The sequence below is a fragment of the Dermacentor albipictus genome, chromosome 1 (assembly GCF_038994185.2).
Source record: "Dermacentor albipictus isolate Rhodes 1998 colony chromosome 1, USDA_Dalb.pri_finalv2, whole genome shotgun sequence".
Lineage (NCBI taxonomy): Eukaryota > Metazoa > Arthropoda > Arachnida > Ixodida > Ixodidae > Dermacentor > Dermacentor albipictus.
This window is the reverse complement of record NC_091821.1, coordinates 396,817,850-396,835,476: the sequence shown is the minus strand read 5'-3', so window position 1 is coordinate 396,835,476 and position 17,627 is coordinate 396,817,850. Positions and strand designations below refer to the sequence as shown.

Sequence of the window (17,627 nt, the reverse complement as noted above, 5' to 3'; positions counted from 1 at the left end):
CATGACAGAGCTCTAAAAGCTTTCTTTTTTTTTATAATAAATGTATGCATAGCAAGATGCACTACATGGTAATGTAGATTCAATTTTCATAAAAATGGCACAGCCATCACGTTGCAATATAACAATGTTTCCTACCAGATATATAATCTTTTTACCTGTAAGTGTTGGGCATGGTATGCCTACACATCAATCTCCTGCATTTAAAATTCAAGTAGCCTCACATGTTTTCTTGTTACTCTGCCTACTGAGCCATCTTAGTGCACAAATATCGTAAAAAGTTAGCACACTTTAGCAAAAACTGACTGTTGCTGTTGGAGCTACCCACTGTAGCTAAAGTGCCAATTTGGTGATTTCTCTCTGGCAATTTTTCAAACGCCATCCCACCTGAACTGTGCAGCACATTTCACAAGACAGTGAAATCAAACATACTAGTCGGCCTGAATTCTACAAAGCTGGTGGTATGCTTTTTTTCTGCAGGCTACCATTATTATTTTTTCACCAATTACCAAACAGCACACCTTCTGAAGTTGTACACTGCCAAAACCCAAGCAATACAGACACATCCTTACACATCACCCCCTTTAAACAGTGGGACACATTGTGCAAGTACGGCACTGGTACAGGACGGCACGAACGTTAAAGCAGCAGCTACAGCTACAGAATGCATGTGCCAATGCAGTCACAACAGCTTACCCCAGTTTTCTTCCTTAGCCATGCTGGCTAATCTGCTCCAAAATGTGAGCCTGAGGATGACCACCCTTAATTTCACCCTGGGGCTTGTCATTTGTTGTAAACGTGGCACTGGTTGACCTCACTGATTGAAACCTTTTCTTTTTGTTGACTGGGCCCATCAGAACCCTCGTGTTCTAGAGCTGAGCTGCACTTTTAATTGGCATGGCTTGGCTAACATGGTTCACTCATGGTTCAGGAGACAAAGCCTTCCTACTGGTGGCAAGCGAAAATGAGCTCCGCCACGTCGACCCATACAAGGCATCGCATCAGGATGGCCAAGGCATGCTGGGCAACTTGGACCCTTCAAACCGCATCCACGCCGTCGACCTCTTTTACAACGACTCTCAAACACTGGTGTTCTGGGCCAGCTTGCACATGGGTGCCATTTACCGCAGGCACCTTTCACCACTGCCTCGAAGTATGGAAAATACCCGACGCAAACGACAAGCAGCTGGCGATGCTGCTGTATTGGTAAGTCTGCGTGTTTGCTGTTACACAAATGGTGGTATCTTTTTAAAAGAAGCAGGCAGCAGCATCATGCTGTACTGAGTATTGAACTTCATGCAACATGTACTTCAGCTTTCTTTGGTCATATGAAAATTATGATTCAATTCCAGCTGCCAAAAAAAGAATTTTTTTTTTAATGAGCCAGAATTTTTTTACAACACAATAGCAGCAAGGTCACTTTTCAAATCAACAGGTGCATGCTTTAAATGCTTGCTTTATTAAAAAAAATATGAGTTCCTGTGATCAGAGCACTCGTGCAAACATTCAGCACTTTTTTCAAATTTTAAACAGTGCTGCAATTGGTTGGACAATAATACAACACTGGAAAATTAACTTATTGGTTACGGAAATATAAATTCTTTCCTACTGTGTGTTGTCAGGCATGTGGTTACAAAAGCTGAATTCTCACTTGTGGAAATATGGCCCATCTGCAGGTTGAGCTGTATCAACAGGTGATCCATATTTTGCTTCAGGTGCATCCAGTACGCGTGACAGGAACGGCACTGCAAGCATGTAGCTACATACTAGCAGTTCAAGCGCACATAGATTAAAATTTTAATGTTAAGAGGCACTCATCATTCTCTCATAGAAGAAACAGGTTTTTGACTAGCATGCTATATTGTTGCACAGATATATAAGCTGTAACATGCTAGCCATTTTTGCCAGACTTCAGGCCTAGTCAGCGCAACTCAGCCACTAAAATATGGACCAAGATTCTAGTCATTTATTTTCAGTCATTGCAATACACAGAATGATGCAGTGAGGTAAGGATTGTGCTTTGTCGTGAAGGAGGCGCCACTTGATTCCTCGCCTGTGGATTGAAGTGACGATTTGTCCTATTTTCTGAGCCATTTGCAGCCATCTACGTGGTGTTTATTTGTTTGTTTATCTATTCATTTATTTATTATCTAGCTGGGCAACCTGACTGAGCCAAGAGGACTGGCTGTGGATTGGGTCGGACAGATGCTGTACTGGGTCGATGCAGGGGAGCACAGCATCTCTGTCGCTTCGCTGGATGGCCGCCTGCGAAGAACTCTCATCTCCGAGAACTTGGACCAGCCCAGCGACATTGCTGTGGATCCTCACTCTGGGTGCGCTCACTGTGTCAGGGTCTTGTATTAAGCACTGTCAATTAGGCTGTCTTAGTTATTCCAAAAATGTGCTTGTCAACTTGTCCGTCTGTCTGTTTGATAAGCATGCAATGCCTGTGATGCATAATTGTATTTTGCTACCGTGCACAAACACACACAAAACTGTATCAATAGTTTCCCTCAGCACTGTGTAAGCTGACGGCACAGTCATTTAATAAGGTGAGTTAATACTTGCTGTATCATATGTGCCGAGTCGCTTGGCTTTTGCTGGCTCACTGTCTTGTGGCACCCGCAAATACATTGATAAACAAATTAAGTTTGCATCATTTCTAGTGTCATTTTTATATGTGAGAGATCTGTAATAATTAACAAGAAGCAGCTGATTTTCCATTACCTACATTTTCTGGTGGCCCCTTTTGCATCTCTTTTCGTAGGGCAGTCTGATGCATCATTCATTGGAGTGTTTTTACCTGTGCAGGTACCTGTTCTGGACAGAGACAGGCTCCAAGCCTAGGATTGGTCGTGCAGGCTTAGATGGCTCCAATCCACGCACTTTGGTGGACGCACGTGTAGTCTGGCCCACTGGCATTGCAGTAGACCATGCAGCAGGCCGCATCTACTGGGCTGACCGCAAGGCATCTCTGGTGGAGACAGCCAACTTCGACGGGAAATTGCGTCACATTGTTTACAACAGAACATCTCATGATGCTGCACATGCACATGGTAAAACTATCTCAGCTTACTTCTTTTTCTTATTCTTTCTGTCCTGTATTAACACAGTTGAGATAGTACAGCACTCATTGAGATCCAGTGGTTCAGAAGAAACATCGGCCTATATTAGACTGCACTTGCTGTTTGGATAGCTCTTGCACAGATGCATCGCAATGAATTAGAAACTGACAGTGCAATCAAACAGGGATATTGAGTTCAAATGGCCACATGTAGAAAAGCCACTGGCTTTTTGTCTTCGATAAAGCACGGTTGCTGCCACTAGAAAAGTCATACGCTATTTTGCGAAGTGTACTATGGGTCCTTCATTCCTCCAAGATAAATTTTCTCCTGCCCTCACTTTTTGTAGGTGCGCTCACGTTTATGTGCCTCCTGTTCCCTTGACCAGTGGGCTGGGAATTAGTTTCTTGAAGCATTTGTGCTTACCTGTTCCTTCTTGTTCTTTATAGTCAGTCCCCTATCACTATCAATCTCAAGCACGATAAGCAATGTGTTGTGCAGAGTTCATTTTGCATCATTATCATGATGGACTGTCACGGTCAGTAAGTAAAATGTGCATTGATCTGTGAAGTGAAAAGCATCTTGGTGAAGAGTTGTTGGCCGGCCTAAAGGCTGCCTGCTGGATAGATCTGAATGATTCTCTACTGTGCAGATGAGAGCCCCTATCGAGTGGACGTTTTTGAGGACAGCCTCTACATCAGCACATTCCCAAGCAACGCCATACTGCGCGTCAGCAAGTTTGGAGGGGGCAAAGTGACCTACCTCATCCGTGGCCTGCACAGGGCCACTGATGTGGTCATTGTTCAAGAGCACAAGCAGAGTGCACCAAGTGAGTTCTCCTCATTGAGATTATGATTGTTACCATATATACTGTGATCAAAGCCAATACTCAAGAAACTTGATAGAAAGAGAATTGAAAAGCTCACAAAAGAAGAATGCACGAAAATGGCATTGCCTAGCTTGCCCCACACGATCGCTTGTCTCTCATAATAATTCTTAGTCGCATATCGCCTCCTATCATGTATTGTTTTTATGTTATGTTATGTTATGTTATGTTATGTTATGTTATGTTATGTTATGTTATGTTATGTTATTTTTTAATGTACGTAAGAGCTTGCAGGTGGAAGTACTTATGCTGTGAGACAAAATAGTGTCTTCTAGCTAGCAATGGCTTGCAACAGTGACTTACATTAGCAACAGTGTGTCTTGTTAGCCTTCCTGCCTTTCCTTGTGTTTTTCTCCCTCTGTCTTGTTCTGCCAGACTCCAAAGCAGTGGTGGCATTGGCACGGGATCCATGTTCCACACTCCGTGCTCCAATCTACACTAATCCCCATGTTTCATATTGCCTATACTTAGAAAAATATGTCATATTAAGGTGAAACAAATATGGTAATTTCATTTGTGCCATAAAGACCAGTTCAAGCTTTTAATGTGTGTGAATTGCTGGCTGTACAAGCCGCACTGCACAAATTCATTCAGGAACCTTTCCACAAGAGGCAATTTTTCTCTTTCCCTGTAAGTGCACAGATGAAGTTATGAGGATTGCAGACACTCATATTTTTGCTTGGTCGCTCACTAACCACCTCACCACTTCTGATAAGCCGCTGTTGGTTGAGCAGTCATGAAATACATGTCTCAACTGCCGATGACTGCTGATGTGATGCCACGAAATAGTACTGACAAAACATCACAAGGGCAGCTAGCGTGATGGTGCTCAAAAGCATTACTTTTGTTTTCTGCACATCTCAGGTCATCAGTTACCCTTCCTGTGCATCCACAAGATCTAGAAATACATAACTGTGGTGATGCTCAAACTGTAGATGTAGAACTGGTATGGTTTATTTAATGCAAATTTGAGTCTCTCGTCATGTAGCTCACTCAGGTACAGTAGGGCAGCATTCTCCACAGTAGATAGCATGCACCTGCCTGTAATGTTTGACCATCTTTGCTGTGCACAGTGAACAACCCCTGCAGCAAGAACTCGTGCGGCTCGGGTGCCCTGTGCGTGCTTCGCAGCTCCAAGGAGTTCAGCTGTCTCTGTCCAGATGGCATGGTGGAGACCAGGACAGTGGATGGCACAACTGCTTGCACCATTGTGGCTCCCACCCCTCCCTCACCGGATGGTGAGTTCACTTGCAGTAACTGAACTAAGCAGAGCCTGTGATTCTGAACCAGGATTACTGTTATCATGCGAGGTGTTTCATAATCTGAAGCTTGGATGTGCGATGATCACTTGCCGTAAAAGAAATATTTTGGAAAAGCATGCACATTGGCATATGCATGTGCAGCTTGAAGGGCTTACTTCATGTCAGGGTTACATACTTCATCACTTCAAGCCTCATGTTTTTATCTGTGTGCTGGACACCCAGAACAGAAAATGAAAAAGTGCTCTGCTGGCGCTGTTTTCTTGTGCACCGTATGATGATACAATACGGGGTATGAGAACAAGCAAGTTGGTGTTCCGTCCTGCTACACAGTGCACAACCAGACAACGGACGCAAGCAAGAGACTTAGACAAGTGCATATCTACATTCCTCATTTGCATCCTTTGTCTGGTTCCATGCTGTGTAAAAAGATGATGATACATATTCATTGGTGCCAAAGACCAGACTTGGAATTGAAGCACATGAGACTACCTCTGGTACAGTAACTGAATAGCTGCCAACGAAACAAAAAGCAGATATACAGTTGACTTCCATTAATTCTACCCTGACGGAACCAGCGAAATTTATCGAATTATCCGGTAGGTTGAATTAAACATGATGCAGAAAGAACTCCACCAAAACACTCTGCTGATTCATTTGGCAGTATTCGCTCGAGTTTAATACGCCTCCGAATCAAACATGTGCCAACTTTCTATGTGTATGAAGTGGAAAACTAAATGACAAATGACTTAAAGCTTCTAACCAAATTAATTCTAACCAAAGAATCGCAGCCGGTTTCCTCAAGTCAGCCTCGCCGCGTAGTTTTTAAATTAAGCTTCACTGCAATACAGCCATGTTATGCGGTAAAGCGTATGAACGCCGCAAAGGCAATTTTCGTTTCGATTTTCTTGGAAAACAAAAGGCACCCATTAGGATTGAGTAAATACTGTAATCAGACATTGTGAGCTAGTGTTATTGCCTGGAAAGCTTCCTAGGGTGGGTCAAAAATAGGTGTTTTTGACAGGAGATGATGCTGTTCCCGAAGCTCTGCCGAGACAGACACTGCCACTAAAGGGGTCATTATTGGGGTTACTATCCGGGTCAGGTGCGGGCGTGTTGACTGATCAAGTTCTGATTATCCTTCCGAATGCCAGTTTAAGATTGCAACAACAAACGTTCCGGCCCGTTGAAATGCATGGGCACCAGCTGGGAGCTTCGGTCAACATCGAAATAACCTAACAATCGTATTAACAGAGTCGAATTTACGGAAGTCTACTGTATAGGGTTCGATGTATCACAAGGGGCAATCAAAAGGTGAATTAGCTAGTTCTGCAAATTTTGATATGTCTACTCAACATTTCACATGTGGGCTACTTTCACATGGCTTGTATTCAGTGCTGCCAGTTGCACCATCTCTTAACATTATGCAGTGTGCTCTTCTGACATACTCTAGCACTTATGCGTGGCTTTGCAGCACTTTCAGCAAAGTCACTTTTGACCTTGAAGCACAAGCAAATAAATTAATGCCAAGGGTTAAGATGCATGCAGTCACTGTGCTAACTTTCTGCACATTTTCCCTCTTGTAACAGCCAAGTGCGAGTTGAACTGCCTTAGTGGAGGAACCTGTGTGCTTGGCAACAACCGTCAGCCCTTCTGCAGGCAAGTTCTCTATTCTGATGTCTTTACTTTGTGCTGTGATCTCTATCACTCTCTTCATCTTTTTTCTTCCTTTTCCTTTTCATTTTGTCATGCAACGTAAAGCTTGCATCACAGTCTTAGTGTTTGGCTCCAATACTTGTACAAGCGTGGGCATTGGCAGGTTCCTTGAGAAAACTTGGTAATTGCCCTGTGACTGAGGGGATCCTGTGCGGCGTGAGCCTGAACCAGGTTGCAAAGCCATTTGTACATTACTCTGATTCCTAACTATCATGGGTCACAACTGGTGTCCGTGATATGTCCATCTGTCCTGTGCCTGTGTTATTCACATACCATTCATTATTTTCGCCCGCTGTCACAGCCTTATTTCCCTTTCCCCTTCCTTTTTCCTTTGCACAGAGTGGCAGGCCATAGCAGTTTAAGACGAGGTTCTCTTATCCCTTCTTAATTTTCAATCTCTCTTTTTCCTGCAAGTGCACCTATTTTACAAATGTCAGGCACTAATAAAGCATTAAGCACTTCGTGTTCATGGGCCTCATCAATCACTATGTACAGAACAGTGGAGTACTTGGCTAGTTACTGCAGTTAAGAATGTCAGCCTCGGCAATATGTCCTGGCACTGTACTTTTGCCTTGTGGTGCTCACCTAAGCATTTTGTTTTCTTAATGGGGGCCATAATTTCTTTTCTTTGCTAGGTGTCCTGTGGGCTATACGGGAAAAAGATGCGAGCGGTATGTGTGTTCCCAGTACTGCAAAAACAAGGGCCTATGTAACGTCATCACAAGCCAGGAGATGTACTGCATGTAAGCAACTCTTCTCTCGACAACTGTTCTCCATCCTGTATTACTTTCTCTTCTGTTATCGCTGAACACATATTTTACTTTTTTGAAAAAAAAGAGATGGGGAGATCTTTTTGGCAAGGAATTGTCACAGGGTGCCTAAGGTTTCTTGTCTTTACATTAAGGAATGTGCAGAGATGTTGCCTTCATTGTCACTGTAGCTGTTGTGACCACTCTTCATTTTTGTCCCTAGCTGTCCTCCACAGTGGACTGGCAAACGATGTGAAACGCCTCTCAACATATGCGAACTCTGCATGAGAGACGGATCCTGCACCAATGGGTTTGCAGACGTTCGATGCAAGCACTGTATCCTGAGGTGGGTTTTTTTCTGCCTGGCAAGCCTGACACCTGTTGTCTGTTACGTCAGTCCTCTCAATGCCTGTGCACGCTGTAGCCGCTGCCGAAAATTGTTGCTAGCAAATTCCTATTGAGTCTTTTGTAAAAATAGCCTATTTTTAGTTGTGATACTACATATACTTAAGGTTCGTACTTATTCACGAAGTCTCTTGTTGTTGTGTGTGCCTCCAAGATGTCCGGTCACACAAAATATTACTTGCTACAGCAAGTTGTGCTTGGTGTTTGCACTGGCTCATGTAACTTTGTCTAAAGCCTCTTGTGTGTCATATATGTCTAATTACATAGAAAGCAAAAAAAAAGGGAGGCAGGGGGATTTGAAAAGAGCTGCTAAGGTGTGCTCCCATCTCTTGTAGTCAACAGCTGGCATTCATAGTTTTGGAGCACTGAGGATGTAGTAGCAGTCTCATGTACCCATAGATGGTTGTGGTCACACACAAGTCTCATGTGTAACACTTTAACTCTTTCCCTACTATGGGAAAAATAGGTATTTTTAATAGGTCACATCAGATATATATATTTTCCTGAAGGAACCACTGCTCTTAATATTTTATTTATTGCATAAACAAAAATCAGAATGAATGCACTTCTCACATATAAAAGTTTTATTAGTGATATATATGTCATATAAACAATATACATTCCAAGAATCAAGATTATGGGATAAAATTGAACGAAGTTTGTAAAAACACGCTTCTATCTACTAAGAAAAAATCATAACAAGAATTATGGTATCTACAAAATGTATTTCTATCTAATAGGTACTATCTCCAAAAAAATCAAAATTTTTCGTTGAACAGGTATTCCATTACAAAAATTTAACTGCAAGCACTACAGCTGGATGTGCTGGGCTGCGGTTGCCAATGTTCCGGGCTGGTTTGCGTCAAAGCCTGATGAAAAGGCAGCATCCTCAGACTCACTGCTGCTCAATCTATCTAAAAATCAGCCGTAGACTCAACGGAATTGTAAGATGAGATCTTTCAAAGCGCATGCACCGCTCCTGGAGGCCGCCATTTTTGCTTTCTACTTTGACGATTGCAAAACTTCAGAGCACATTCAAACCGCCTGGCGGGAAAAAAGTGAACTGTTTAGAAAACAAATATGTAGTTCTCTTCTTTCACATCCGATGGCACAGAGTGTCCATGAGCAGCGCGGAAGGTCTTGAAAGCGTGTTTGAAACCATCGATATCAGGCAGCCATTTTTACTTTCCACTTTGATGATCGCAAAAACTTCGGAGCGCATTCAAAAATCATAGCTTTGAGGGGGGAAAGCAAACCACTTAGAAAAAAAAAATAGTTCTTCACGTCCAATAGTGCAGTGTGTCTGCGAGCGGCACGGAAGGTCTCGAAAGCGTTATTTCAAACCATCGATAGCAGGCTAACGGTGCCCAATGGGTGCAGTAGGGAAAGAGTTAAGCAAAATATGTACAACCAAATAAACACTGCCATACTACTGTTTTGTCTCACTTTGACATCCTTTTGGCCCTCATTGTATTTCTTTGGTGTAGAGCTTCTATTCTCGAATAAGATTGGGATTTATAGCGATGTGTAGCAGGTTCCTTGTCTTAGTGTGAGTATCCATGTGAATTCTGGAATGTGCACGCACCTGTCCAGTGAACTGTGCGGGACACATAACAGTTGAGCATTTTGCAGAGGGGTCATCGCTTGCGTATGCTGCTGTCATGGCATACATAATTCGTTAGTGGCAAACAGGAATCTCTTTGTTGTGCAGGTGCACCCAAGAGGACCCCTGCCGCACTCAGGGAGAAGAAGACCACTGCGTGCACGGGGTGTGCCGTGTCAATGAGACTGGTGTACGTCAGTGCATATGTGATAGCAGTTACACCGGCGAACGCTGTGACAGGCTCACGCCACTGTGTGACTCATACTGTAGGAATGGCGGTAAGTCAGTTAATGAAGCTGTAACTATTAGTTGAAGTGAATGTTTAACATAAATACATGGGGGAAAGGGGGGGGGGGCACTCTGAGACAATATCTGTGCTGTGCTGTTTCACCGTGTTCTTCATTGCACCAAACAGTCCAACTCTGCAGTGACTTGTTTTTAAGAGCTGCAGTGCGTTATTACTCTGTTACGAGCACTGTCATGCTGTTCGCAGGCTGCCACTTGACGCATTTGTTTTCTGGATGTCTAGATGTATAGTTGAGATTTGTGACCCTTTAAAGGATACTGTCAGGTTCCGAGTGCGTATAGAGTTGAACCCACTTATACCAGCATTCATGTGCCAAGAAAATCTGATTTTTGTAACTGAGTTGCACAAAAAAATGCACAGGGAATAAACATCCAAACATTTTAAAGGACTGACACGAAAATTTTCTATCATGTTTTTTTCTGCTGCAATAAGTAGCTAATGACCCAGTAATCACGGCATGAAACATCATAAGCTTCAGAGCGCAGCAGGTAATTATTTGGAGTCTTGTTTGTAGCGACCAGTCCAAGTTTCAGTTTGAGAGAGCAACGAGATGGGCCAAAGAAGGAATGTAAACACAGCTGGGAACGTGGTCGCACAAAACTGTGACGTGCCATGCCTGCACGTGCTTCACGATGTCCTCACCATTACCGTCATCCTCGTTTTTGTCGTCCAGCGGCAACTGCTTCCTGCTTACTGTAGTCCTCGCCGAATTAGATGTGGCCAACTACATTTGACTGGATCCACTACGAAGCAGCGACTCAGAAAGTGCGGCTAGCAACAGCTATCCATATGCATATGCACTGTTACAAGTAGTACGAGCCATTCGTCGCAGGCGCTTTGGAAATGAAGCATATTCCAGAGCAGAACACAAGGCGAGGTAAAAATCGGCACAGCATCAGGCTTGGGGGTATGGAGTCTTGGCAGAAGAGAGTCGAACTGCCCTAAGCTCGGCCAGTTTTGTTTATACCAGGCACGCTCGAAATGAAACGAGCAAATCTTGCTGCTCTTCAAAGGGGTCAATTCTAAGCGTCCAATGGCATGCATGAACTCGGACCACCTCTGCCACTTATCGACACCGACGGTATAGCCAACAAGCAAGCCAGGTGAGCTGCCAATCGCTGAGAAACAATATATATAGGCCTAGCTCACTGGCTGTCAGATCCGAGGCCGTCAGCCCTTGTCTGCAGCTGGTAATAAAGCATCTATATTCGTCAACACAATCAACATCTGCACATTTGTGTCGCTCATAAGTGACAATACAAATAGTTTTCCCGTCGCCGTTGGTAGCTATGAGAAAACACGTTAGCCTATATTGCACAACGTTTTATAACATGCACACTTTGGAGGTCACTTTATGAGTCATTTGTTGTCAGAAACAAATTTTAGCCGATTTTTGTGCCGCCGTCAGCGGCGAAAGAGGTGTCAGCGTCACAACCGGGGAGAAAAATAGAAAACAAAGACACCAGGATGATCGGAGCAGCAAGAAACTTGCTCCCAGGGCTCGCCCCAACGGCAGTGCAAACTCGTGACGTAGCATTTTCTTGGTTGTTTACATTCCTTTCTTGATTTCGATGTCGCGAGGTGCTGCGTTTTGCAGTTGGCTGTGCACACATACTTTAAAATTGGTTTTAAATATGTTCTGAGCTGTATTCGCCGTTCATATTTTGTAGATGATGTGTGTGTGCCCACATAAATCGATCACACACGTTAACTTGACTTCGAAAATTTTGCGTCAGTACTTCTTTAATTAGACAGAAGACAGACAGAAGACAGAAAGTACAGTCATATCCACTTATAGCATTACCAGTTTTAACAATACCCTGATGTAACAGTGAGCAGCCCTGGCATTGTGAACTTTGGGCGTGTTCTATGGTAAAATAAACCGCTGAGTACAGTGTTCCCATGCCGCGTTATCAGTTATTGCATTTAAATCTGGCTACTGGGGGGTGTGGACTGAGAGGAAAAAAGAGCGCAAAATCTTTGAAAAAGAAAATTAGAACACGAGCTGCTGCATATTTCGCCCTCTTTCGTGCTGTACTCAACACAGCATGGCTTCATCAACGCTCTTCCATCTTACTCCCCCCCTCCCCCTCTTCGACGTCAGCAAGGTGGAAAGAAGACAGAAGATGGCCACGCAAGGCCAGCACAAAAATGAGTGTGGCAAAGATGTTTTTTTTTCTACTTCTTTCCCCCCCCCGAGGCAATGCAATGAAGGCATGTCATGCGAGGTGCACAACACAAAGGAGGGTATACGGCAGCTTTTGTTTCCGGTTTGTTTATTTTTTCCCTACAATTTTGCATTATTTTCCCTTTTAGCACACATACTCATGGCTAGGTTTGGTTGTTATAACTTATAACCGAAAACTAATGTGGCATGGGAACATAGTAGTAGGTGGTTTATTTTACCATAGAACACATACGAAAGTTGACGGTGCATCGGCTGCTCATTGTTATATCTTATATATTGCTTAAAACTATATTGTTATCAGTGGGTTCCGCTGCACTTGGATGCACATACAAGTAATAAACTGAAAACTGTGTGAGCTGGGAACATGTGGCTTCTAAGCTTTGAGACAAGACAAAAACATGGCAATAAGACATCTTTGCAGTTGATCTAAGAGCCAATAAGCTCGGTGAGTGACGAGTAAATGATAGTGGAGAGCCGATAAAAGTCGCACTGAGTCTAGGTCATTTTGACTGCTGCAACACTGGAGAAATAATTGAGCTAGTGCAGTGCTTTCTCGGTACTTTGCACAGACTTACTAGCTGGTTTGCTTGCCTGATGCCTAGCAAGAACCTATGTCCTTTTGACTTTCTTGTATAAATTAAAAACATTGAATAAGCATGAAGTAAAGTGTTTTCGAATTGCGACTGAGAAAAAAAGTTGTCCTTGTATGTCGCTGCATTTTCTCAATGCAGTTTATGCTACCCTGGAGGCAGCACTCATTCTTAATATCAGAGCTGAATGCCAAGATATTTTAATGCAACAACACCTAATTTGATGTAGACTAGTAAAAAAGTGCTTCATCAGAGCTTATCCATCACAAAGTAAAAAATATCGGGCAGCCTGCTAACAAATCATGCCCGTTTCTTTCCACTCAGGAACCTGCCTGGGCCGCAAGAAGCTTCCCTGCACATGCCCGGCTGGTCTCTTGGGCAGTGACTGTTCCTCGGGTGGCTCAAGCTGTGGCTGCCTGCATGGCGCCACCTGCATCACCACCAAGCACGAGGAAGGTCTCACACAGCGCTGCGTCTGCCCTGCGGGATTCACTGGCGAGCGCTGCGAGAGCCGTCTCGCCGACATCTGCCTTGATTTTCCATGCCTCCATGGCGGCGTCTGCTACACCTCGGCGGGTCAGCCTCTCTGCAAGTGAGTCTGTTTGCATTCTTGCCTTTTTGTCGACCATTAACCAATGAAACTGGTGCAGTTTGAATGGAATTTTGTCTATTTTGAATGCAAGTAAATCGGGCATGAAATTGCATGATCCTTTACAAGATTTGTCTGTCATTAACATCGTTTGAGTCGTCCCTACAAATGGCGTAGTTTTACCAGTTCTTGAATTTAGGTGTAATTGGGTATAAGGCCTATACAGTTCCTCCTCTATATGATGATCTTCAATATGAAAAAATTCTTGATATAATGAAGTAATTAACTTTTTATATGTTCTTGTTCTAGAACACCATGTATTTTACACCTCAATACAGTAAAACCTCATTAAACCGTGCCTGCTTAAACAGTAGTTTCATTTTAAAAGTAGTAAAGTCAGATCCTTGACTCAGCAGCCATTGAACTTAATGCGTTTTGTATCATTTTGTATCCACATAAACCGTACCAGCTTATTGTGTACGTACCAGTTAACACGTAGTGTTTACACTTTTTGTCGCACAATCACGGCGGTGCGTCGTCCTCAGCGGGCAGCCAGGCAGAACAACAAGCCTCAGAGATCAGAACAACGGCCTCCAAGTGCCCTGTGCATTTGCGTGTGAAACCACATCAACATCAACATCATTTTGGCGCCGTGCCTGAGAGCATTGTGGCGTCTTGCAAGCTAGAACTCGTGTGATGCCAAATCTTGGATAGAAAGCACCAGGTGCTCAACGTAGAAGAAAAATTTGACATTGTTTGTGCTATCAAACGTGGCACAAGGAAGTCAGCATTGGCACTCAACAGGGCCAACTATTGACTATGGTGTGCGCATTTGGAATGCGAAGAAGTTCGTCAGCAGCGCTGCTGCAACCGTGAAGAGATGTCAGCTACGAGGTTTGACTTTTTACCATTGTTGCCTCTGTTGTTGCCGAAGTGTCACTTAACAACTATATGAGGACGACATGGAAAGCGACAGCACAAGCAATTCAGGCCCGACAGTGGCAGAAGCTACGCGTTACGTCAGCCTCATGAGTGTAATCATTGCGACGAGAATAGCACCCTGCAATGAAAAAGGCGCCCGCGAATTCTGCAGCGCTACCATGCCCGTGCACATAGAATATGCAACGCCAACGAGGAATCTGCAATGCGAGTGTTTGCCGACAATGCGAGTGTTTGCCGAGAAGAGGGGGCTGGCTGGAAAGCTGGCTTACAGCTTCTGTAAGTTGGAGGCCGCTGTCGTTCGTCGCTGCTAGGCCGCGGCCACATCAATAGAAAATAACACTTGTCACGCGAAGTGAATAAATACTGCATGTTTTTTCCCCTTTCATCGCACTCTCTCTGAGTTCCGTTTTTGACAAGTAGGTTGGCGATCTCATGCTGTTTCGGTTAAGCAGTACTGCCGTTTAGTACGTACCTTTTCCGAGCTCCGGCCAACTACGGTTTAACAAGGTTTCACTGTATACGTACCGCTACCATCCACTCCAGCAGGGAACCGCTGGATTATTGTTGCAGTGGATCACTTGACCCGCTATGCGTAAACAGCTGCTCTGCCACCGCCCGTGACATTGCATTGTTTCTGTTATGACATTTCATTCTGTGCCACGGTGCCCCTCGTGAACTTCTGAGCGCTAGAGGCCGTGCCTTTCTTTCCGATGCTTTGAAGGCACTATTCGATGAATGCCAAATCGTCCACCGCACGGGTACAGCATACCATCCGCTAACTAAAGGCATGACGGAGCGCTTAAACCGTACTCTTGGCAATATGCTCTCGATGTACGTCACTTCTGATCATTCAAATTGGGACCAAGTTCTCCCTTTCGTGACATATGTGTACGATACTGCGGCCTAAGCAACTACTGGATTTTCCCCTTACTTTCTCCTATACGAACGAGAACCATCTAACACATGCAATACCATTCTTTTATATAAACCTGACACGTACAAAAGTACTCCACTATCTGAAGCTGCTCGACATGCCAAGGAATGCCGCCAGCTTGCTTGCTCTTTTTCCACCGAGGACCAGTAGCAGCAGCAATCTCGTCAAACTGCAGACCGTTCTGCACCAACTTTTTCTCCTGGCTCTCTCATATGGCTTGGGGTACCCGCTACCACGGCCGGCCTCTCTGCAAAACTTGTCGCAAAGTACCTTGGACACCACCGCGTTCTGGAGCAAACGTCCTCCATCAATTACATCGTCGAGCCCCTCGACCGACCTATACCACCACAACTGTGAACTTGTCCATGCCTCTAGCATTAAGCTGTACTATGACCCAATAGTAGTCTCTTTGCCTTAAGTCACCAGAATAGTGCCTTTTTCTGCGGAGCGTGATTGTAACAAAGAAGAGTAGCCTGCGCCTCAGCAGCGCCACCACCGGCATGAGCTCGTGGTTGCTGTCCTTGGCAGAATGTTTCTGACTGCTGCCCATTTGTCTGCTTTCGTTGCTAGTAAATCTCTTAGCACTGCACACACAAACAAACACACACAAACACACACACACACTTCTTTAACAAACTTTAACTAACGAGGTAGCGTTTTCATTAAAAAAAGAATTACATTGCATTTGAAAATAAATGAAAAACACACTTGACAACATTTCCTGCTTTTCTTGCCCTAATCAACACACGAATACGGAAAAAAAAATGTGTGAAGCCTTATTTCACATAATGACATCATTGGTGCTTTGAGCCATGCATAAAAATCAGAAAGGAAAAATAGCCTTTCATTTACTAAACTAATAAGGCCATCTGTTTGCACCAAGTAGATGCAAACAGAGTTCCGAAAGAGGTTGCAAACTAGCCTAATTATTGTGGAAACTTGAAATTGCTTATTGCACATCGTCCAGGTTGTCTTTTCGGCACCAAGCAAGCTTGTAAAAATATTCAGCGTGACTGGCCTGAATGCAATTGACAAACCATGATGTAAGATAAAACACAAGAGAAAATTAATTGTCTCTTCCAAGTGCGTTGTCTGCTGAAAACCAGGCGTGTGTGAATACTCTGGTATCACCGAATCTAATAGTAAATGTTCAAATATTTTGATTTGCAAATCGAATATCTACAGTTTAGTTCTTTGGATATTTAATATATTCAGTGTTGAGACGTGCGCAGTGCCACATGTCGCATGTGCCGCGTAACCCCTCATGCTCAATGCCGCCCAAGTGAGCATTCCACTTCATTTTCACCATAAAGGAAAATAAAGTGCACTGCAGACCACCTCAGCTGATGTGATAGCGAATTCTGTCACTGCAACTGCTCAAAATTTAAAACGCCGCAATTCGCAGAACAACACCGGTCGATGCGGTGCCACCTCTGTAGGTACAAGGTTCGTCCGACTCGACAGGACCGATCAAAATGATAATGCGACACAGACAGAGGTAATGACAACAAAAGCAACGCAAATTTGTAAAGTTCGAAAGCATGTGTGAAGGTAAGGCCAATTAGCTGCCAATAAGCAAGCAGATTGTGTTAATTACGTGGAGATGAATTTCATGCCCTTCAGCCGTCTTCAGTCCAACCCACACACCTTATCTCAGGACCTAGCACTGCCGAACCACCCGAACAAACTTATGAGTGGCAAGCATTCTGCAGCGGCTTGTGGGCCACTACCACACCGGCCATCGGCGAATTTTTGTCACGGCTATACTACTTAGGCCTAATCAGGGTGCTTCATATGGCGTCAGCAACTAAAGTTAGAGTTTGGTACCAAATCAAGTGCAGATTTATTTGCTGCAACCGAGCGGCACTCAGAAAGTTGACAAACTGCCTCGCAAATGAAAGCAAGTGCACAAGATAGAAAGAATGTTGTTCACTGCGAATCGTTGCGACACACTGTACAGCGGCTTCTTGTTCCCCATGCTGTTCTCAGACGCGCATCAGCCTCTTTTTGTAGCTTCGAGCAACCCGTCATAAGACTAGCTTTGGATTTACATGGCAAGCGTGAAAGTGTCATGACCTGGTTGCATGCATTTGCACCGTGATAGAGCCACGTGATGCGCTGTCCTGTCGGCTGATGTGCAAATTAGCCTTACAATAAACCACCTGCTGTTAATTTGGGATAGCCCTTCTATATTTTGGAGAAAAACTAGAAAGCAAAACTTTCTGTGCAATAAATAAAAGATTGGTGCAATCCACAGATACTTGTATTAAACTGAGAACCTCATTGGTATTCAGTACAACAGACTGTCACTTAATTCATTAGTTTCAGCGAAAGAAAGAAAAAAAAACACTTGGTTCTATTCAACAGGAATTTCATTAATAGAAAAATATTTTCCATACC

At 43.9% G+C, this 17,627-nt stretch overlaps 1 protein-coding gene across 2 annotated transcripts in view; it reads left to right on the top strand.

Annotated features, from left to right (window-relative positions):
- Nucleotides 1–17,627, top strand: part of LRP1 (LDL receptor protein 1) — a 207,062-nt gene that overhangs the window by 177,890 nt on the left and 11,545 nt on the right. For both annotated transcript variants that reach the window (XM_070532085.1, XM_070532084.1), the window contains 10 exons: nt 929–1,203; nt 2,152–2,330; nt 2,809–3,053; nt 3,712–3,888; nt 5,019–5,183; nt 6,794–6,863; nt 7,556–7,663; nt 7,893–8,015; nt 9,786–9,955; nt 13,087–13,354. In XM_070532085.1, coding sequence (XP_070388186.1) covers nt 929–1,203; nt 2,152–2,330; nt 2,809–3,053; nt 3,712–3,888; nt 5,019–5,183; nt 6,794–6,863; nt 7,556–7,663; nt 7,893–8,015; nt 9,786–9,955; nt 13,087–13,354 — 1,780 coding nt within the window. The remainder of the gene's footprint in view (nt 1–928; nt 1,204–2,151; nt 2,331–2,808; nt 3,054–3,711; nt 3,889–5,018; nt 5,184–6,793; nt 6,864–7,555; nt 7,664–7,892; nt 8,016–9,785; nt 9,956–13,086; nt 13,355–17,627) is intronic.